Source organism: Cheilinus undulatus, linkage group 4 (assembly GCF_018320785.1).
Source record: "Cheilinus undulatus linkage group 4, ASM1832078v1, whole genome shotgun sequence".
NCBI lineage: Eukaryota > Metazoa > Chordata > Actinopteri > Labriformes > Labridae > Cheilinus > Cheilinus undulatus.
In genome coordinates, this window is record NC_054868.1 from 36,464,682 (window position 1) to 36,488,435 (window position 23,754).

At 37.0% G+C, this 23,754-nt stretch overlaps 1 protein-coding gene across 1 annotated transcript in view; it reads right to left on the reverse strand.

Annotated features, from left to right (window-relative positions):
- tbck (TBC1 domain containing kinase) overlaps positions 1 to 23,754 on the reverse strand; it is a 97,878-nt gene that overhangs the window by 4,356 nt on the left and 69,768 nt on the right. The window contains exons 24-25 of the mRNA XM_041785922.1: positions 18,524 to 18,687; positions 11,859 to 12,018 (exon numbers count right to left, since the gene is read on the reverse strand). Coding sequence (XP_041641856.1) covers positions 11,859 to 12,018; positions 18,524 to 18,687 — 324 coding nt within the window. The remainder of the gene's footprint in view (positions 1 to 11,858; positions 12,019 to 18,523; positions 18,688 to 23,754) is intronic.

Below are 23,754 nucleotides of genomic sequence, written 5' to 3' on the forward strand. Positions count from 1 at the left end.
GGCAATGTCAATGAGATCATGTAATTTCATTTGAAACTATCTACAGAAATCAGCAATTAGATTTAGCATTTACCCCTCTTTGAATGACAAATAAGCTTTGCCAGCTTGAGTTACTTCTTTTCTACTGGAAACAATTTGTCTTGAGATTTAAAAATCTCTTGATTAAAATAAGATGTTGAGACATACTCAGATTTATACAGCAATAAACTTCTGGTCTCCCTTCACTTAAACAGTCAAGTGGATAATACTGTGTTTATATGAAGTAATCTATAGTGCATCCTTTCCAAAGCTGATGACTACCATCTTTGTGGTCAGAGTTATAAATGAGACAGCTATCAGACAGACAGGGAATCATAAAACAATAACAGTATGAATGGATAAAGTGAAGGTCAAAAATATGTGCAATGATTTACACAGAAGGGCTGTTTATGGTCTGGTCGTCTTCTTGTGAAATTTTGTTGGGTCATATTTAATCTAAAATGTTGAGAGCTCACTGAAAATGAATGAGTTAGCATTAAAGCACTTCATGATGCTGGATGGTCTTTGAGACAAATAGGTGGTCTAATAAATGTTTTAAGCACTGTATTACATTTCACAGGTTTTTTTCTCTTGTAGCAGGAAATAATACATTTTGCAACCAGCACTACAATTTTTTTTTTCTCACTTTAGTATTTCAGCGCATTCTTTCCCTTTTTTTAACTTTAGAAAATGTAATAATGTATGTGGAAGTCCTCATCACAGTAGCAACATAGTCTGTTGAATCAGATCTTCCCTTTCTTTCAGACTGTAAATACTGAGTCTATATATCATTATTGCCTTCTTAAGCTCTTAAAAAATGAGTGATGACTGATATCTAGGATATCGTATAAAATTCAACAAAATTACCTTTTGTGACCTCTCCATTACATCGTGTTTTGAAACATGTGACCTCGTCTGTTTTTATGTGGTTAGAGAAGTGTGATGAAATCTAATGGTGAAACTTCTGTATCCGATTTCATCTTACACAATAGATATGTGGAAAGCTGAATAAACTTCTTTTTTTTTCCCACGCAATGCATGAACCTAAGTGTAGGTTATATCATTTATCTTTCATTTAAGATGAAAGAAGTGACTCTTTCTTTTCACAAATACTGCAAATATGATTTTAAAAAAATCAATCAATAGCAATGATTTAAGTACAGACAATGAGGATAATTGAAAAACAAAGTAAACTATGTTTTTAAGCAATGTATGTGCAAATGTTTCTATGAATATAATTGATTTGTTGGCAGATACATTTATTAATTCTCTCTAAATTCTGTCATTCATTTCATTTATTTGTGTGTCTATTTTCAATTATCAAAACAAATTTATTGTTTTTGTTCAGCTTAAGCTGCAGGTTATACACTCAAAGATGTTTTTCATGTAATTTTTTTCTTGTTTTTATCAGCCAGAGTGTCTGCAGAGAAACTGAACATAAGGAGGGATTACTTTTTAATGCCAATAGGTCATAAAAGTTCAGGGTTTTCAGTGAAGCTTGACCCTGCTGTGAGTGGACTCATTGCTTTGCCCTAAAGCTAATGACAATGCCTGTGCTGCACTTCACTGAGATGTGAATGACATTTAAGCTCAATTGAATCCTTTTATCGACCTTTAATTTTGTGCCCTGCCCAACTGAAAGGTCTAATACATAGGGGAGGTTAATCGTAAAACTTCAACAGTAGAATCTTAGGTGTGAGGTGTGCAAAGTGTGATGTAGTGAAGAGGGTGTTTTTCTTTTGTGGACTGATAGGCTTTTTGTAAAAACAAACAAACAAACAAAAAAACAAAAAACCTTTAAAACACAGTTAACTGGTCTATTAACTTATCTTGTGTTCTTTAACTCTTCTTCAGCAGTTTTTAATAAGATTCTGATGTTCAGCAGTTTTTTTTTAATCTGTGATTTGCATCAGTACTCAAATGTGCTAGATTAACAGTGTCAATAAAAATGCAAATTTAAGGTAAATTCACATTTTAATATTAGACACTGACCACTGGTGTTACATAAAAATCTTGTATGTCCATTTTTCATGGTATCATTTTTTCCATAAATTGGTGCTATTGGTCAACTTGTACATCTTTCAGCAGGTTTTAAAGGAATATTTAGGTGTTTTGAAGTTGGGCCATATGAAGTATCTAGCAGTAGAAGTGGCATTAGACTCCAGTGATTTAAGTGAGCATTGCTCCTTAAGAAGAACTTGCTGGTTGTACCGGCCAGGAAGCTAGGCTATACAGCATAACAGATGGGTACGGTTTCTCTGCAGAATTTAGAGAGTTTTTGGTAAAAATGGGCCACAAAACAATGTTGACTCAAACATGCATTATTGAAAACTTTTTAAGTATTTTATTTTTTTTTACCCAGAGAGCCTCTGTGTTTTTGTCACTATTTTGCAGTGGAGGCTTTGGCTACTGGTTACATGCTCTTGCACTGGAAACTGAGGAAAAAAACACAGAGGCTTTCTGTGTCAAAAATAAAATGCTTTAAACATTTCTGGTAGTGCTTACTACAACATTTGGCTCCAGCCAAGTAATAATTCTATCATACAACTTTTACAGTAGATTTATTTTTCATTTTCTTCAACCATTCTTGTATCGAGGTTAGACACTGAGCTCGAGCTGCTTCTCCTTTAAATATTCAGGCCTGTCTCCTCAATTAGGAAGAGCTACTTATTTTCCTCCTTTTCCTACCAACATATGGAAGGAGGACATCTTTTCTAAATCGGGATGTTGCCCCAAGCCACATCCCTGCTGAGTTTTTACATTTAAATGGCTAATTTATTCTAAAGAGTGCACAAAAGGAGAATTCATAATGATCAATAAAGTTCTCTGTTCTGTTATGCTGAAAGGAGCAAAGTTATTTTTGTGCTCTGAAATGTCAAAGACATTTATTCATGTAAAACACAGTCCCAGCCTCTGCTAAGGTCCTTGTGTCTTTTGTAGAAGAGGTACAGACAAAGTACAATGGAACATCAGACTTACAAACATTAACAACAGAGAAATGAGCAGGATTTCTATCTAAACACTGTTGAAAGAGAAAACTGTCCCTTACATCTGCAGCTGCATCCCATCTCTTGATGGGTGAGACTGAGGCTACACTGGACGATTTTATGTCTGATATCGACCTGATATACCCCATGAGATGTGGGTTTTCCGTATAAGACAAGACATAAATCAAGTGGACATGCTGTGATGTTTTGTTCTGTCTTTAGTCCAAAATAGAGTGGTTGAATTTTTTTTTTTAACTCCGGCCACTGTTGGCCATTATAAAAGTAGGAGTGAGTCCTGGGGTTCAACCAGTTGAGGACCACTGGCCCATTACATGTCCTCAAAGAACTACAATGTCAAACACAGTTCAAACAGCCCTCATGTCTCTGGTCTCCCCTGTTTTTTAAAATCATTTCAGATTTAAAAATTGTCTAGTTTGTAGCCAGCTTATTCCACTCTGCAGTTTTTGGCGTTTGTATGTGTTGGCATGGGATGCATCCTCAAGACTGAACCTTGTTCACCTGTGCAGCCAGCTGAAGAGAGAAACACCTGCAGACCTAAACCTTCAAGAGCTTGGCAAACCATCAGTCCGGGCACTGTGGCGTTTGATTTCAGCTTGCCTTCTGTGCTTCTTTGTTTGATAGTTAACATTTGATATTGTTCTAAACAGAACTCACTGTGTAGGTAACATAGTTTGTTTTTGTAAGGAGAGGCCCTCAGCTATAACTGGTCCGGGACTGGGATTTAAGTATATTAAGGGGCACAAACACTTTCACTTCAGTAGATTTGCTCTGTCTGATACATTAGATTAAGGGGGCTGTTTCACTAGGCTGCATTCACACTGCAAGCCTTTGTGCTACAATGGTTTTTTTGCTCAAATAACATATGTTTGTCTGTCTGGTGACTTTTTTAAATTTGGCCTGTATCAAACTTCCCCATTCACAATTGATTCAAATCTTATTTTAAAAGATCAGTTAATTCAGGAACATTCTCATCACATATTTAACCATTTTATAGCAAAATGGATATTTACTTGGTGGAAAAGGCTCTGCACAGAAGATGCTCCCTGGGTTTGTCAAGCAGCATGCTTTAACTTTCCAGGCTTCCATAGCTTAAAACCCCCATATGGATGGATACATCTATGATAATGTGTAATGAATACAATAAAATTAGTTCAAAAGCAATTAATCCACAGTAGCATGCATGTGATTATGAAGGTACAACAAGCTTTATGGTGTAAAGGAGGAGGCTAGGGTGGAGGAGGTGAAGCTTTGCCAGCAGCAGCATGGTGCGTTAGCATTAATGTGAGCAGGGAATAGTGAGAAGTACCTCACATTTAAATACACCACTGTGTTGAGAGAAAGAGCTGTGATTGGCAGTGAGAGCTGGGAGGCAGTTATTAGGATCAGCTGGCTGTCAGGTGATCACGGTGTATGATAACAGTGTCCTACATAAACTAATGCTCAGCTTTATTTATTGTTTTGAAAAGCACCCGCAGGCTCTTCCAGTTACAATTTGCCTCACCTATTGATTTGTAACACACTTTTTACTTCCCTGTTAATAGAACACTTTCATTTACCAAAAATATTTGGCATTTGTGTTGTTTCCCTTTCCCCTCATAAGCTGTGTCTTAACTGCACACAAAAACCTCTGTCTACCTCAGGATTTCCAGGGTTTTCTTCTCACTGCTGTGGATTTAACAGACAGAAGTCTGGATACGGGGATTAGTGTCTTAGCAAAATCTTTTGTATTAACAAGACGAGGTTCTCTATTTCAGCTGCAGCCCTACAACCAGCACAAGCAGCATTTGATTTATTTTCTGACCTTGACATTCCCTTCCCTGCCTGTTTGATATTTGGCTGCCAAGCACATTGCATTGTGCACATTTGGAAGCAGCACAAACAGATGGGAGGTTCCTTGAAATGAGGCATGAATCAAACTGTTGGTATTTCGGTCTAAGAATTTTTTCAAGAATAGATGTCCCCAAATTGTGTCTGTTTCAACGTGCTCCAATTTTTGTGGATTTATCATCAAAATACTTGAAACAAAATGCTCAGAATTAGCCTAAGAAAGTGTAAAAACTGGAAATACATATCAACCAAATTTGATTCTGCTGCTTTTACTCATACAGGAGCGATATATTTAATACAACAGCCTCTGATTAGAGACATACAGCACTAAAATGCAGAGCCATTATACACAGTCTGCCACAAAATTACCTCATACACCTCCACACACATCTAGTGGGTCTGCTATCACATAATCAGTCTGTTTACGTGGGAGATGTCTGATACATGACTCATTAATGCTGTGCGTCACAGCCTCCTCTCTTATTATTTACTGAATAAATTATACCTCATTGTTGAGCCACTGTTTCCAAAAATCTTTATTGTGTAGTTATTAAAAGCAGGAAACAAGTGAGAGGACTGGCTGTCATGAGTGTATTTGTTTATCACCACAGCCAACAATCTATATTCCCCCTCGCCCAGCGTTTCTGCACTTTGCACTGCTGGATGTACACAAACGAAAATAGCAGGAGGCATCTGCTCTTTAAACAGGCCCTCAGTCTATAACCACACCATGGGGACTATGAGCTGTGAAGTTTCACTTGGAAACAAACAGGCTCTGAGTTAAATGCTAACATGAGCACATGTTAACCCTTTATAGGCCACTCATTCAAACACTTTGAAATTTATGACTTCTTTTTCTGACTTTTGTCACTTTTCTATGTATTTTACATTATTACGGTGAAAATCAAGATTGTGGAAGTGACCATATATGGCTCCTTGCCTGTTAATCGCAAAAAGGTTTCCATAGAGAGTATGCACAATGATAAAAATATCTAGCCAGATCTATTCTAAAAAAACGGGGCGACTTTTGTTGCATATAGTGCCGTGAAAAAGTATTTGCATCCTTTCTGATTCCTGAGTTTTTGCATATTTATCACACTTATATGTTTCGTATCATCAAACCAATTTTTATATTTCACGAAGAGAACCCAAGTAGATAAAAAATGCAGTGTCTGAATGATTTTTCAATTTTTCAAGGGGGGAAAGAAATCCAAACATATCGGGCCCTATGTGAAAAAGTAATGCCCCCTGAACCTAATAACTGGTTGTGTCACCCTTGACAGCAATAACTGAAATCAAGCGTTTGTGATAGCTGGTGATGAGTTTTTCACATCACTGTGGAGGAAAAGCCTGGCAGTTACTTTCATGAAGTAACAACGAGGAACCATTACAGGCTAAGCAACATTTCATAGAGAAGACAGAGAAAAAGGTCCAATTCAGGATTTAAGTATGTATAGACCTCTTTTATAAGTGGGCAAATGAACAGTGGCTCGCTTTAGCTTCATTAACTTTAGCTAAAGCTGACATAGCTATACTAGCAACATAATTACCATTACTACATAAGCAAATGTAGCTAAGTGAGCTTTAGAGACATGAGCTTTAGCAAACATACAGCTAACATAGCTGCTTTGTGGGCTAAGCTTGTGCTATGTTAGATATGTAGCTACATTAGCTATGTAGTTAAGTTATCTATAGCTATAGCAAATGTAGCTAATGTAAACTTGGGTACATAGATAACATAGCTTACATAGCTGCTTTGTGAGCTTAGCTTTAGCTACATTAGGTATGTTATCTATATAGCTTAAGCAGCAATGACCCAACTATGACCCAACAAAATTTCACAAGAAGACGACCAGACCATAAACAGCCCTTCTATGTAAATCACTGCAAATATTATTGACCTTCACTTTATGCATTCATACTGTTATTGTTTTATGATTCCCTGTCTGTCTGATAGCTGTCTCATTTACAACTCTGACCATAAAGATGGTAGTCATCAGCTTTGGAAAGGATGCACTATAGATTACTTCATATAAACACAGTATTATCCACTTGACTGTTTAAGTGAAGGGAGGCCAGAGGTTTATTACTGTATAAATCTTAATTTTTACAGTCATTCTCAAAATGATCTCCAGTGTTTATTTGAGTATGTGTCTCAACGTCTTTTTTTAATCAAAATAAAAATTAAATCTCAAGACAAATTGTTTCCAATAGAAAAGAAGTAACTCAAGCTGGCAAAAGCTGATTTGTCAATCAAGGAGGGATAAATGCTAAATGTAATTGCTGATTTCTGTTGATAATTTCAAATTAAAACAACATGATCTCACTGAAATTGCCCACCAGTGACAGGGGGTTTTCAAGGAGACAATATGACCCTGAGGTCAGCTTTCACTGCCCTGACATGACTCCCAACCAGGACCCAAAAAGGAGAGGCTAATTAAAACAAACCTCTTTAGATGACTACAAAGCAAACTTTATTATGTGGGGAACATGAACAATAAAAGTATAAAGTTTCCATCGAATATTTCTTTAGAAAGGCATTGAAAAGGGGACGGAGTGTCATGGCTTAATGGGTAAAAGTGGTGAGGATTCATTATCCGGAAGCCATGATTTTATGAATGAAATTGTAACACTGCATCTAGTAAGTGTTCATGTATTAATCTAAAATAACCTGCTTTAAAAAGAGAAAGGATCATCTTAGTCTACAGTTCACTGCAGTGGATCAAACAGTCAAGATATTTCAGTCAAGGCTGAAGTCCCTGTGTGGGTAACACAGTCTTCACCTGTAATAGAACAGAAGAGCTAGTTTGTCTAAAAGGATCCTTTGTAGAAAAAATAAAATATCTGACAGGCTGAAACCTTGTCCACACTAAGGGTGATATTTTTTGAAAAATGTTTTCATCCACATACACTGTTTTCAAAAACATCTTCATCCACATGAAAGCACAAAAATCACACTTAAACATGCTGTGAGAAACACAGCATGTCCACCCTGATGGAATACTATGAGGGTTTCTATATTTCAATAATAAGTCCAACTCTCTCAGAGGCAGCAACAATGTCCTTGATGTGAAAATTTCCTCATTATACCTGGACGGGGATGTTTGCAGTGGGGTTTGTGTCTTTGAAATGCTTCACGAAGCAGCTGTGATCTCTGTAATCCATTAAGACATCTCTGTTTATCAACATAGAGGGAGAGCAACCGTGTGTACGTGTAAGCATGTCGAAAGTCTCATTAGCAACGAAAATCCCACTGCAAGTTTCACAGGGGTCTGGCTGTAGACCGTACATCTCTGGTAACCACTCTCAAAGAGCGTTCATCTGATACGCCACGTATCTCAAAAACAAAGTGCTGTAATTTGCCAGTAGATTATTCCAGATCTTTTTAAACTCAACTTCATTCATGAAAAAAGCCTGGCAGTTACTTTCATGAAGTAACAACGAGGAACCATTACAGGCTAAATATTTCATAGATAAGACAGAGAAAAAGGTCCAATTCAGGATTTAAGTATGTATAGACCTCTTTTATAAGTGGGCAAATGAACAGTGGCTCGCTTTAGCTTCATTAACTTTAGCTAAAGCTGACATAGCTATACTAGCAACATAATTACCATTACTACATAAGCAAATGTAGCTAAGCCAGCTTTAGCGACGTGAGCTTTAGCAAACATAACTAAAGCTAATATAGCTGTTTGTGGGCTTAGCTTGTGCTATGTTAGATATGTAGCTACATTAGCTACGTAGTTAAGTTATCTATAGCTATAGCAAATGTAGCTAATGTAAACTTGGGTACATAGATAACATAGCTTACATAGCTGCTTTGTGAGCTTAGCTTTAGCTACATTAGGTATGTGATCTATATAGCTTAAGCAGCAATGACCCAACTATGACCCAACAAAATTTCACAAGAAGACGACCAGACCATAAACAGCCCTTCTGTGTAAATCATTGCAAATATTATTGACCTTCACTTATCCATTCATACTGTTATTGTTTTATGATTCCCTGTCTGTCTGATAGCTGTCTCATTTATGACTCTGACCACAAAGATGGTAGTCATCAGCTTTGGAAAGGATGCACTATAGATTACTTCATATAAACACAGTATTATCCACTTGACTGTTTAAGTGAAGGGAGGCCAGAGGTTTATTACTGTATAAATCTTAATTTTTACAGTCATTCTCAAAATGATCTCCAGTGTTCATTTGAGTATGTGTCTCAACGTCTTTTTTTAATCAAAATAAAAATTAAATCTCAAGACAAATTGTTTCCAATAGAAAAGAAGTAACTCAAGCTGGCAAAAGCTGATTTGTCAATCAAGGAGGGATAAATGCTAAATGTAATTGCTGATTTCTGTAGATAATTTCAAATTAAAACAACATGATCTCACTGAAATTGCCCACCAGTGACAGGGGGTTTTCAAGGAGACAATATGACCCTGAGGTCAGCTTTCACTGCCCTGACATGACTCCCAACCAGGACCCTAAAGGGAAAGGCTAATTAAAACAAAAGCTCCTTAAAGATGACTACAAAGCAAACTGCCTTTGGGTTTGAAATGCTTTCTATTGTTAAAGCTATTTATTTGCCGTTATGTCTTCAGACAAGTAGGTGTCAACATCTAAAGTTGGATTTTATGATAAGATGGAGCCAGAAAACCCCCATATTAACTGGACCATAATTACAAAAACAAACAAGAAATCAAAGTCTTCAGACCCCCCCACCTCCTCCACTCCAACTAAGAGTTCAAGGCCAGGTACTGCAGAAAGCTGATGTATGTTGTTATTTTTAATGATTAAAGTTAATTAGTTATCAATGGTAATTAACGGTTCCTCTTAATGAGGGAACATTAATTAATTCATGTCATTTGATTTTTTAACTTTTTAAAAGATCATATGACATTAATGACATAACTTTATGTGTATATGTATCAGTGTCTGACTGACAATTTATACATTAAGGCAGTGGTTCTCAACCTTTGGGTCGGGACCCCCTTGGGGGTCATGAGACACTGAGAGAGGGTCTCCAGTTGCCCTAAAAAACTAAGAATATTTTTAAAATTACACTGTTGCCACTTTACACTAATTTTTGTAATTTTTTTTTTAACTAATTTTCACCATTTTTTCCAACCGATTTTAACACATTTTTATCATTTAACATCTTTTTTTATCAGTTTTTAATTCTTTCCACCACTTTTTTTCTGCCTGTTTTTGCCACTTTCTAAATCAATTCTTGCCACTTAAGCTTAACGTTGCCTCTGTTGACCCATTATTGCTACTAATAACCCCTTTCAACAGCCCAATTTTTCCCATTTTAACCCCATTTCACCATTTGATATGCCCATTATTGCTTGTTTAACAAATTTCTGTCGATATCCGCCCATTTTTTTCTTTCACAGTTTACCCTTTTTTGCTGGTTTATATCAAAATTTCATCCCATTTCACCAAAGTTCCACCCATTTTTGCCAATTTAAAGCCATTTCAGCCACATTTTAACTCTTTTTTTAACCACAATATATGCCCATTTTTGCCACTTCAACCCATTTTTGCCTTTTTTTTGCCATTTTTATCTAATTTTTGCCACTTCTAACCCATTTCTGCCACTTTTAAAATCCAACTTCACTACCTTTTCCACCATTTTTTTTGCCATTATTAAACAATTAGCAATTTTTAAAACATTTTCATCCTTTTTTTTTTAACAAAAGGGATTTACATTTTAAGAAGTATTTTTACTACACAAATGATTACAAAAAGATATTTGTTTCTTTGACAAGAGTGATTTTCAGGTTAAAAATGAAATATGGATATCACAGCTTAACTTTACAATGGTCCATGATTGTGTTGACCTTCATGGGCCCCCAGTCTGGCTGGGTGCCAGAAAGCTCTTCCATTTGTCCCCCTTTATGGACGGCCTAGTCTGCACAAGACTATTCCAAATTGTGCATGGCTGTGTTCAACCACCTTCAGATACAGTGGGGGTCCCTGGTCTCTGGCACCTTTTTTGGGGGGGTGGTGGGCTGAAAAGGTTGAGAACCTCTGCCTTAAGGAACAAAGGTGAAACCAAAAGTAAGTGGTAAAAGGTCTCTCCTTAAGAGGAGAAGAAAACAGGTGGTGTTTCAGGTGGTGAGGGAATCTTACTGCTGACAAGGTTTATACTCATGGTCAAGTAGATTTGTGGCTCAAGTTTAAATGTTTGATCTATAATGGATTGCTAGCTCTACTTTGATGCAGATATCTGTTTATAGCGAATGATAAATCATAAAAACAAGGTGGATGAGAGAAAGTTCTACCTGGTTATTGTTGTCAGAACAGAACATTTTTACTGCATACAGCAAACATTGCTGAAATGTAACTGGTCAAAACAGCTTGGATAACACATGAACTTAAAATGAAAGCCAGCAGACTTAGAGACAAACATCTTCAGATTCTGTATCTCTATGTAGAATTTGTACAGAGAGATTAATGCCAATAGAGAGAGAGAGAGAGAGAGGGGTATGACTAAAGTCAGTAGATTGCATTCTGTGGTTTGCACACATCTCTCATGAGGATCAAACCAATAATAGATATTTTTGTCAGAGCTGAACAGGCCAACATTTCTATCCCTTAAACTATGGAGCTTGCTTGGTTTGAAGTCTAACAATAAACATGGGGCGAGTTTGGGGGTTAAAAGAGCCACAGGGCACTTAACCAACAGTATAATGTTACTTTTGTTTATCTAAATCTGTCTTGAATACTGTTCTCCTCTCTCTCTGCTCTCAATGACAATAAGGCACTTCAATGCATATCTCAAATTCAATATCCGAGGCACTTCAGAACAATAATGGCACCAATTTATGCCTGTCAGGGTATTTTAAAGCTAATTGCAATGTCTCACAGAAAAAAACACTGACCTTGACAACACAATAAAGTGCTTTAAACATCACAATAGAAGGTAATTTAATGCAAATCTTTGGCTGCGTGTGTACATGGACGTGCTGCAGACAGGTGTGTGTTTTTGCATGTTTCTCACCACAGCAGCACTCTTCATAACATGGCTAATGACCACGATTACTCGTCCTCTGTAGTTCTGGAGGGCTCCTGTTGCAGGACATTGCAGCAGCTCACCATCAGTGCCGAACACCGAGCTGAAGGGGATGTTGATGCTTCCGGAAATGTGGCCTCTGCTGAAGCTGGAGACGGTGAGGTTAAGGAGCACGGCTTTGAACGGGTACAATGCACGACTGGGATGAAGGCCAAAAACTGTTATTTCATAGAGCTACAACTTGAATTATCATGGGAGACATAATATCCTGGGATAACAGAGATACAATAGACAGTAGGAAACTAACAAGTCTGCACAATGATAGCCTAATTAGAGTGCTTATGCTGCAGCTTATCAAGCCGACTCCACATTCAATAGCATGCAAGGCAAACCGTAAGGAAGCAGGAGAAAATTAGCTCTCAAAACTGTAGGGAGGGAAGGAGAGGAAAGAAAGAGATAAAGAATGTGCCATAGAAGAGAAAGAAAAACCAGAGGGAAAAAAGGAATGAATAAGCCTTGGTGAGAAAAAACAGAGTGAGTATTAACTCAGCACAGGGACAGTGGTTTATAATTGAAAGATAACTCTGGAGAAAAGGAGATTGTCCTGTTCCTGAGAGTGTAACTACTGCCATTATAGCTCCATACTTTACGATAAGTGGTGCTCAGCTTCTTTCTCAGTAAAATCACTGTGTTCACTAAATCACATCAAGTGCCACAAGAACATCTAGAGTCAGTATATTACATAATTCAGTGTGAAACCCAAAAGCTGACAAATCCTATTGTACAAAAACCAGCCTATGAACTACACATACCAGTTATTTCATAGCTGAGATTAATCACTGGATTCCTTGACAGCTTAATCTAGATTGGCCCTGATTTACTCCACAGAGGTCTTAATTTAATCCACTTTTGTGGCCGGAGACACCCACAACACAGCTTTGCCTAGGATCATACTAAAGGTGAACAAAGGTTGCCAAATCCTGTGAAAGTGGTCAAATCCCTTTTGTGCCTGAGAGTTAGCCTGAGGAGCCTCTGTCTATCAGGAGGCTCCACACCATTAAAGGAATTTGGCAAAATCCCTGCTATATTCACTAATCCTTATTGATTAATGGCTCTTTAACCCTGTTATTACCGTTATCATTCCAGTGACGACCTGAGGGGGGAGGCTGAAAGTTTTAAAGGCAGGGGTCTGGGTTTACACTATACAATAATGCCAATCTACAAAAGGAAAATGAATATTTTAAGCAGAATTGTGATTCTGTGTGGAGTCTTAGAAAGTAGAATGAAACTTAATTTTTAATTTGAGGGGCTTACAAGGAATTGGTTTGTATTCAATGCTTGCTCTTTCTCAGCCAAAGCATGCTGCTACAATTCTGGAGGACTGTGTGACTTTAAACATTTTTCTTCTCTCTTTCTTCCTTCTTTTTGTGCCTTTACTAAAGAGACAGGACCGTGGATAGAGTCAGAAAACAGGGAGAAATGGGGAATGACATGAAGCAGAAACACACTTTTGTGTCACACAGTGGATCAAGTGGAAAATTAGAGAACTAGAGTGTGGAATGACTAGTGGAGGGAGCTGCCCACCTGGAGGACCACAGCCTCCATACATGGTGCGTGACTTCACCGCTGGCCCTCTGTCTCTACGCTAGTCTTTACATTATAATTCCATTATTTCTGTAATCTTCAACATTTAAAAGAAAAGATGAAGATGGTGTTTCATTGGGTGTAGACAGTCTTTAAATCAAGCTTTTCAAAGTTCTGAGCAGTAATAAGAACGACTCACAGAAGTAGTTAGAGTATTCTACAATGACAGCTGTGGTACATTAACTTTGTATAATAATTAGATTCCACTATTTTGCATTCAGAACTGTTTTTCTTTCATTTTAGTTGTTTTGTCTTAAACTAAGTTTAAATGACTTCCTGTTTGGGTACTGACCTGCTTTTAAAAGTAGACTGGAGATTTTAACATGAGCTTAACTGTGGAAAAATGATCTTGGTCTGGATTAAAAAGGAAATAAGTTCACAGTAAAAAGGTCAATGTGTGATAATACAAGGTGCAGATGACTTGACTTTTTCACTGAGCTGTCTGTGAGTTTTTTAGAGTGAAATGAGACATAAAAAAGCATTGGCAAACTTATTTAACTTCACTAGTGTCTGCATAAAAACACTGCAGTGGTTTAAAAAAAAAGTGTGTTGAAAGAGAAAGCATGAGATTCATCACGATTAAAAAAATGAGTGTACTGATTGTGTGTCTGACTTAATTGCAATAAATGCAATTAATCTTGACAGCCCTAATAATGAAAAAATAACACTTGCAAAAGCTGATGGACAAAATATTCACATCATTTATGACTCTATCATACAGTGTCTCTTATGTTTTAGAAGTGCATTTTGGTAAAGAAAAGCTGGGTAGTTATTTAAGTTTCAATTCCAATTCCAATTCCTGATGTTGGCTTGAAATAATTTCTATGTCACATGCCATGCTGAGTTTGTTTAGACATTTATTCTAAAAATATAGCTTTTTTAGAGCTGATAACATTAATGCATTGTGATAAATGCATTAATCCCCTCGCATACCATAACTGTGAGGTTCTGCGTCTGTCAGAAAGGAAATACACTCTAAAACCTTCAAATAAGTCAGATTTAAAATTCACGTTATATCAGGATAAGGGTTAAGGTAAGGATACCAAATATTAAAAGTTTGAAACCTGACATGCAAAACCTGATTACAAAATGTTTAATAAAGCCATGTAACAGTCTGCTAACAGAAAAAAAACTTGTTCTTTATGAAAACATTGTAACGTAGCAAACATAGCTTATGCTGTTTCGTTAGCTGTATAAGCTACATAAATAATGCAGCTACATAGCCAATATAGCAAAAGCTAAAACTCATGAACCCAATAGATATCAATACCAATGTAGCTACAAAGCTAATGTTAGCAATGTAAGATATTTAGATAACGTAGCAAAAGCTATGTAAGATATGTTGAGAATGTAGCAAATTCTAAAGCTAACAGATATCTAATGACGCTGCAAAGTTAATGTTAGTTATGTGAGATGTGTAGAAAACATAGCTATGCAGCTAATTTAGCAAAAGCTAAAGCTCATGAACCTGACAGAGATCTAACTAAGCTACAAAGCTAATGTGAGCAACGTAAGCTACATAAAATCCATAGCTATGCAGCTAATGCAGAAAAAGCTAAAGCTTATGTAGACAGATATCTAATGAAGCTATAAAGTTTATGCTAGCTATGTAGGCTATGCAAACAATGTAGCTTCGCAGCTAATGTAGCGTAAGCTAAAGCGTATGAATATCTAAACTAATAAAGCAACATGGCCAAATAAGCTTTAGCTGTTTCCTGAAGCTCACACTGCTAAAGCTAAGTAGGCAGCATTTAAAATGTTAACTACGTAGCTTTCACAGCTATGTTAGCTTTAGCTTTAGTGAGCCACCATTCGCATTCCTATTTCTAAAACGGGTCTATCTAATCTAATTCTATTCTATTCTATCTAATTCACCCCTAGGTTAAAATGAAACAAAAACAGTTTTAAATGCAAAATAGTGGAAGTTCAAAATGCAACAAAGAGAGAGTTATCACAATTACCTACAGAAAGTCTGAGATTAAACACAATCAACAACAGACCTATTTTTTTATTGTTACTTATCTGTTATTTTTACATTTCTTTTCTATTGTTCATTTTTCAAGTATTTAAACAGTAAAATGTTAAGTGTTTTAGTTTAACAATATAGTTGAAAAAAAATTGCAAATTCAAAAGTTAACCATATCCAGCAATCATAATATCAATAGCAATCAATACTTTTTAAAATATTTAATTTAGTTGCAATTGATAAAACTGATATTGTTCATGATGATTTACTTATAAAAGAAAGTTTTTTCAGCCTTTTATGCCTTTATTTAGAAAGACAGTGGATAGAGTCAGAGACAGGGATGAGATAGTGGGGCAGAAACATGTGGGAAAGGAGCCATAGTCTGGATTTGAACCCAGGCCAACCTTACCACTAAGCCATCTGTGCCCCATGATTCACTCTTTAACGCTTCATTTGCTGCAGAGCTGACCCTTGGAGCAATGCACAAATATTCTAGTGTGCCTGTACTCTCCTGTTCCTGTGCAAATGGCACCAAACATGTTCTCTATTCTAACCTAACCTTTGCTTTGTTTGCAAAATTCAAAATAACTTTCTGACTAAACGTAATATTTAGTCAGCAAACATGCACACCCACAAATAATGTCAGCTCCAGCAAACACTATTTACTTGATATACCCTGTCATTGTGCAGTTTAGCCTAACTAAAGACTCATTTTTGCATGCAGCTGCAGAATATATTTACATTGCATTTATTGATGTTGTGAGTCACGATTATCTAGTAGTTTTAACAATGACCCGATTACAGACTTCCATCAGAGAAATAAAGATCTGAAGCGAAAACTTGTTTCCAAAAAGTCAGAAGAATACATTTTGGAGGGCTTCCCGGGCTAATCTCCACTTCTTTACCATCTAAATCTCAGACTGCAGTGTGTGGAGGGGCAGCCTGCGAGGATAAGAAGGGCCTTACTGAGTGATGCAGAATCTGGCAACTGATAACTGAAGCAGATCATCCACCCTGAATCTGCCCCTACTTGCCTTCCATGGGAGACGTGCCGTTTTACTCTCACAGCCTCTGGTTCAATTTCAAACCTCTGCAAAACACTGGCAGCAGGTCAAGAGTTGAGCAGGAGATCAGTGAAGTAAATACAAAGGTTTTCTGCATGCACGCTGCAGCTGTGGACAACTTTTGTTACTGTGATGCATGAGCCTTTTAGTAAACTTGTAAAATAAGCCAAAACAAATGTAACATGTATATTAAACACCAGTTAAAGGTGTTTTTCAGATCTAAAGAGGGTATAGTCAAGACATATCTGAGCTAAAGGGTACTTTTATATAAAAATCAGAACTATTAAAGAGACCTTGCATGCATTTAAGGACTCATATCAAACAAGTGCAGTGTGGTTTACCTGCAGGACTTCACTGTGACATGTTCAACAGAGAAACCTTGAAGCAGAGGAGTCTGTTTGTTTGACAGCCAGGTGTGTTTTAGAAGATCTGTGTCAGAGAGACTGTCACAGTGTGAACTACTATCCCAAAATTTAAAATGTATTGTTCCTGTCTTCCCTACAGCACCAAGTGCTTTAATTAAATCAGAGTATAAAAGTCAACCATGTGTCATGACTGTTTGACCTTGGGCACATAAATCATGAATGAATGATTAAAAGCACCTGTAATTAATTCCTATAAAAATAACAAGGTTTACGTGTCAGACGGATAAAGATCTGGCAGATTCATGCCAAACAGGTGAAGGTATGATGTGGAAACGACTTGCATGGATTTAGAGAGTCATTCATCATAGGTTTTAATAACCTGGCATTCATGTCAATGCCAGGTCAGAAACACTCTTGTCAGAGATAAATCAGTCTTTGTTCGAGTGGCACTAATTCATAACCGCAGCTGACTCAAGAGACTTTACAAAGAAGGCAGGTCTAAGTTATCAGATCAGTTGTCAGATCAGTGTTTTTCTTATTAAAATGCTTCATCCTGGGATTTGTTGGACTAGTCCAAGGACATACACATCAGGTGTGATTTCCTCTGCAGCCTATGAGTAAACACCATGCTCCAAGTGTTTTTCTTCAGATATGCTGTCAAAATATTTTCCTCAGAACCATTTTGTTCACACGTTCTCACATTCGAAATTTCTTTCGACCAAAAGCTTTTCTTGGCAGAGAAGACTTTTTGCTGGTCTCCCGGCAAGCCTCGGCATCAACTGGTACCATTAACCATCTATGGCAGCAGTGCATGGTTAAAACATCATTTTGTCTTGTCGCTCTGATTGGCCTGTTATGAATGTGACAGATGAAATGTCCCTCCAATCACTTTCTGAGGATATTTTGAAAAGTCCTGCTCAAACTCTTTGAATGGGAACTTTCCCAGATGAATGTGAAATATATTCATGCAATGGATATTTGAAGCAGTCAATCTGGTGTGTCAGGTTACCTCTTTCCCTGTCTGGCATTTCAACAGGCATCCCAGATAGTTGCAGTCAGCCATGTACTAGGTTTTAACCTAGTCTTGTTTACCTCAGTGTGCCTCTTCATATTGACTTTTTACTGCTTTGACCCAATAGTATGGGACATCAATATCTGGAAAGCACTTCTTCTCTTGTAAAATCTCACATTAACTGTTCTCTGGTAGGAAAGAGGTAGAGAAGAGTTAATATCTTTCGCATATCTGCTATGTGTTTCGATGAAGCGTTAAACATAATATTTTTAAAGCTTATGTAACACAAAAGCTTCATGTTGGAGCAGGTTTGTTGGACAAAAAGCTTCTGAAAGCAGCCTTATCTGTGCCTGCCAATACTGCATATTTTAGTAATGTGAACACAAATCTCAGCAGAACATTTGTTGTTTTTTCCTTTGCTGGATTCACTCCAAGGTTGTCCAAACAAGCTCGAGTCTGTTCGTACCATTTTCTAGTCTGCCTCTGCTGAGAAAGACCAAACAATACACCTGACTTATAAAATTCACACAAAAGAAGATCTGTTAAAACAGGTGAGAAAATAAAGGATAGTTTTAAAAGCTAAAAAGACAAAGTAAGGATACTCTTCCACACTGCGGATGTCCACAGCAATGATTTTTGGCTTGCTTGCTTTGGTCCTTTTCATGGGTCCGGACAAAGACAGCTCACAGAGGTCGATTAAGTCCTCTGCCGATATCCTGGGGGAGACTTCTGCTTTCAGGTCACACAGAGCTAGAGGCTCCCGAGACTACAAGAAAAGAAAATCAAAGGAGATAGGATGAAGAAGGACAAAATTGTTAAGTGGGCTTTCAAAGAATTTCTGAATATCATTTGAATAATGCAATTTGGATACGTAGTCATTGGAAAATGACACCAGAGAGACACAAAGAAGAGTGTCAGGTTGGATATTAATATTCTCTAAAAACCAGGAAAACTGTGATGAGACTTTTATGCATTTTATGTTAACTAGATCTCCTCTGTATTAATGAATTTCCTCACACTGTCTTTTTTAGATAGTTTGCCTTGCTCACTGAGGGATGGAATTAAATTATGTATAAGCATAAAAAACAGAATTAGAGCCCAGAGAGGAGCAAAGACCATCAGCAGAGACCAGAACATGGTGCTTTTCCAGTTTCCACATGCACTGCCAAAATAGGTTCATTAAAGCTTGGAGCCAGAGGCAGGGCTGCAGGGGATTGAACCCTGCTCTCCTCTGTGGAGAGAGCGCGTTCACCACCATGTGGCTGAGATACACTCATTTACTGAGAATGCAATTTAGGAAGAAAAACTTTTTTTTCCAAGTTCCTGAAATATTTTTACATTAAAAGATTGACTAGGTGTGATCACTATCCAGTCAGGTACTAATTAATCTATTTACACAATCTATTTAAATGTAGACTCTGTACACCAGGGTCTGGATTTTCAGCATGAGAAGGGTTATGGTTTCTGTTTGTAGTACATTTTTAAGTCAGGCTGTATTGTCCAGGCTTTGTAGAAACAGCAAAACAGGGCATTATCGGCTCCCATTACCATCATTTGTCCATTGATCTCCAAAAACAGATATGTGCAGTAAACTAAAACTAACAATATTATATAGATCAAACATTTCAATTTAAGCCACTTATTTGCTTGACAATGAGGAGATGCTAAAAAGACTTGAGCTTCTAAAGCAGCCTACTCGTCTGACCACTCAAAGTGCTTTTTACACTGTGGGTCACACTCTCCATTCACACACTAGTGGCAGAGGCTGCTACGTGTTGTGAAAGCAAATCATTGTTTAGATTTCCAGACAACTAAAATGCATTAGAAAGAATCAATCTGACCACCCTTCAACAAACACTTGAAAAGTTTTCTGCTCCTTACAAAGCTCGACTTTTTTACTTCTCAGATATCTGCATCATGATGTTGTCACTTATGTCTGGTGTCAGGCCAAAACTTTGCATGTCTATTTCTCATGATTTTGTGTTTTTTAATAAATCATTGCTATTGGTCACACTTTACATCTGTCAGTGGGTTTTGAGAAAATTTACAGCAATAATAAGTGTTAAAAAGCTGCTGACTATGACCATAAAAGGTGTCATTCTTCTCTTCTTTAACAAGCCCTCAAAGCGAGCATAAATCTGAGAGAGTAAAGCTGCTGTATAACTTATAAGCTACTGTTAAACTGAATAAGAACTAATGCCCTATTCACACAGGATTAGTTTTACCTGGGGACCTCCAGTAATTTGTATAAATCATGCAGGGGATTTGTGTTATTAATCAACCATGTCTGTAATTTGCTGGGTAAAATTCCAGGGTAAACTGCCTACTATATTTTAGTGCACTCAGAGGTTCACAGGTAATACTAATCCGGTGTGAGTCTGCATCGCCGTAATTTTTGGTGGTAATTATGTTTTTAAGTCCAGTGCAGATTTTTCTGCCTCTTTTTCTCATTAAAAAAATAACATAGGAAGCATTTTGACACATTTAGGTTATTAATAGTGCTTTTCTTTCAGTTAATTCCACCTTATGGTCTAAAATGACTTTATTCTACTTAGCTTATTTAAACTCTACTGATTAAATGTACTTGTGTGTGTGTACCACTGCTCTCTTGACGAGAACAGCGCCTCTGCTCTTCCTCTTGCAGCTTCTCTTTACAACTGCCTGATCTTATGTTGGTATTATTACGCCATACATTTCATGCATAACACAATTTATGATTTAAAATATGTCGCTCAATATTCAGTGTTTAGGCTACAGCGGCTGATCCGTGCGAGGAGGGCTGTTGGTGGTGTGTGATGACCCAAAATTAATAAAGCACAGACTATTTTTTAATGTAATATTTATCCAAGAAAAACATTACTGAAATGAAAAATCTCTTTTTCAAGAGTGTCCTGGCCAAGACAGCGGGGAATATTAACCCAGTGCGAATAGTGCTTAAGCTGATGAATGGATGCTTCTCTGGTTGTAGACCAAGAAATGGCAGACTTACATTGCAGCTATAACTGCTGCATGGAAAAGTAAGTCTTAGCCAGAAGCCGTTCAGCACTGACTGCTTCCGGATGCAAACTGTAGTAGCTATAAAAGTCTACACACTAAAAACACTAAAACACTAAATTTTTGTGATGTAAAAATGGAGGCCAGGATATAGAATTTAAGAAGTTTTTCTAGCTTTAATGTAACATTCTGTATAATGAATACAATTCAGTTGAAAATAAATAAAAAACCTTTAAGGAGGAAATAAAAAAATCATACATTTTTAAGGACCTCATTGGAAAACTACCACCCTATACCTCAACCTTGCTGCATGTAGCTGCATGACTCACTCTGCTCTTGTCTACAGCTTAGAGTCCCTCGAGCTTTTACTGAACCAGTGTTAATTTTGGTAGATATTTTTAATTTTAGTCTTTAGATGGAATGTCTTTTAGTTTTAGTCACATTTGAGTCATTTCTGCCCTTTTTAGTTTTAGTCTAGTTTTAGTTGACGAAAACTCAAAACATTTTAGTCTAGTTTTAGTCCATAAAAAGTCCTCACATTTCAGTCTTTACTTTTAGTCTAAGCATTTATTTTCTTGCCTAAATCTGGTACCAAATCATGGTAGTGTTTCTATGCACTCTGCCTAACCTGGGGTCCCTGTTTTCTACAGTTGAGAGGAGGAATAGCTACAGCTGCATTGTTTTTTGACAGACTTACCCACAGTGGAGAAATATCACGGATTTTGAATGTCAGACAAACACTACATTACATTTTAGTCTAGTTTTAGTCATCTTGACGATGACTTAATTTTTGTCAGTTTTAGTCATCACAGATCTGTTTTTAAGTCTTAGTCTAGTTTTAGTCATGGAAGAAAAAGGCTGTTGATGAACATTTTTAGTTGTAGTTTTAGTTGATGGAACGCCCTCCAACAAACTTCCTCCCTCTCTTGTGGAGTTTTGGACTTGCGTTTTATGTTACTTGATTTCCATCCATCTTTCGTTGTGACTATGTGTTTTTGTTTTTTAGGGTTGTTACTTTATACTTTGTTTAATTGTGCTGTGGGTTTAATGTGCTTGTAGTTTAGACAGCATTGGAAAAGAGGGAAACTTGAATGATCTTTGGAGAATAAATAAATGTTTGAAATGAACTGAAAAAAAAAACCCCGGTGTCATTAAATATGCACACCCCAAGAGTAACACTTTGTTGAAACACTATTTTATTTCATCACTGCATTCAGTCCTTTTTGGCAGGAGTCTTATCAGTGTAGCCTAACTCAATTTGGCAAACATTTCCCACTTGTCCTTGTAAAAGCACTCAAAATCTGTCAGATTATCAGGTCATTTCCTGTGCACAAATCTCTTCAGGTCACACTGCGGATTTTTAGCAGGATTCGGTCCTGGGATCTGGCCAGGCCAGTCCAAAACTTTTATCTTTTTGGTGAAGGCAGAGTTATGCTTTGTGTCTTTGTAATCCTGAGATGTTAAATTGCTCTTTATCTTCAGCTTTCTAGCAGATACCTAAATATTTTGTGCCAAAACTGACTGGGGACGTCTTGGCTTCATTTTCTAAATCACAAATATGTGGCATTTTATCAGGGGGGTGTAGACTATTTCTAGTCACTGTGTTTTCTCTCAGGCATTGATGATTGCTGCAATGTTCAGAGCTTGAGTTAAAAAAGTAAAACTTCTACTAATATCTATGAACTGAGTACACATGGAGCCCTTTTCAGAGTAGTGATGGGCCAATTACTTGTGATGTGCTGAGACTCTACCATCTGGGAACCATGAAATTATCTCACATTATTTGGTAGCAGATCAATCATCATCAGGAATAAACTAAACAAATTAAGTGGGCCATACTTTAATGTTGATGTTTATTACTTGGGGAAAAAAATCAGTAAAAGTCAAAGTAGCCCAGCTGCCTATCATTTCAACCAAAACATCAAATCAGCTGTGCAACAATATTACTCACTAAAGTCAAACTAGGCATTAGGACATTTTTGTTTTCTCATCCAAATGCATAAAGTGGCAGCAAAGTGATGCTGGTCTTCCATACCCTCAAGCCTTCGTCTGAGTCAATCTTAACCCCTTTCTCCTGTGAAAATCGATTACATTTCCTCAACAAAAATTATCAAACTGGATACTTTTTCTGCTCTGAATCATTATTCATAGCATGAACATTTCAACAAGTTTCAGAACTGAACTGTGATTACAGCTTAATCTCTGCCTCAACTGTTGATGCTAAAAAAATCTTGTATTGATCCATTCAAAAAGTGCTGTTTCACTCTGCTGGAAGCAGGGTCAGAAATGGAAAAGGGAATATATCTGAATAGTGGACTGTTTTCTACCAAAAACTATATTCTTCACTTTTGAATTAAGAGCAGAAAGCTTGGTAATAGTAATTCTAGGAAACATGAGGGAGCGGGAGCAGAGACAAGATCTCCATATTCATGACGACTTACCACCTTGGCTGACAATTTGGTTTATTTTAAGGGAATAGTGACTACTCTCTTGGATTGCCGTTTCAATTTTAAATCCAATGTCTAACAATCACTCAAAAGCAGGAGAGAAGCAAAACTCTACTGACTATGCACGTCAGCCCTCCAACAAAATGTTCAGTTTGGATTGTGTTTTCAGTCAGTATTATGGTATTTTTTGTTGCTTTGTTTTGGCAGACTGCATGATGAAGATCTTTATTTTAAGATGTTTCCAACATATAAATGTTTAGTAGATTAATGAGCCAGCCAGCCGAATAAAATATCCACAATCATAAATATGGTGGACTTGCTAATTTTTTGGCCAAATTCCTGAATTTTCTTTACAAAACTGATGTGTTGTTCTTGTTATGATTTGTTGTCTT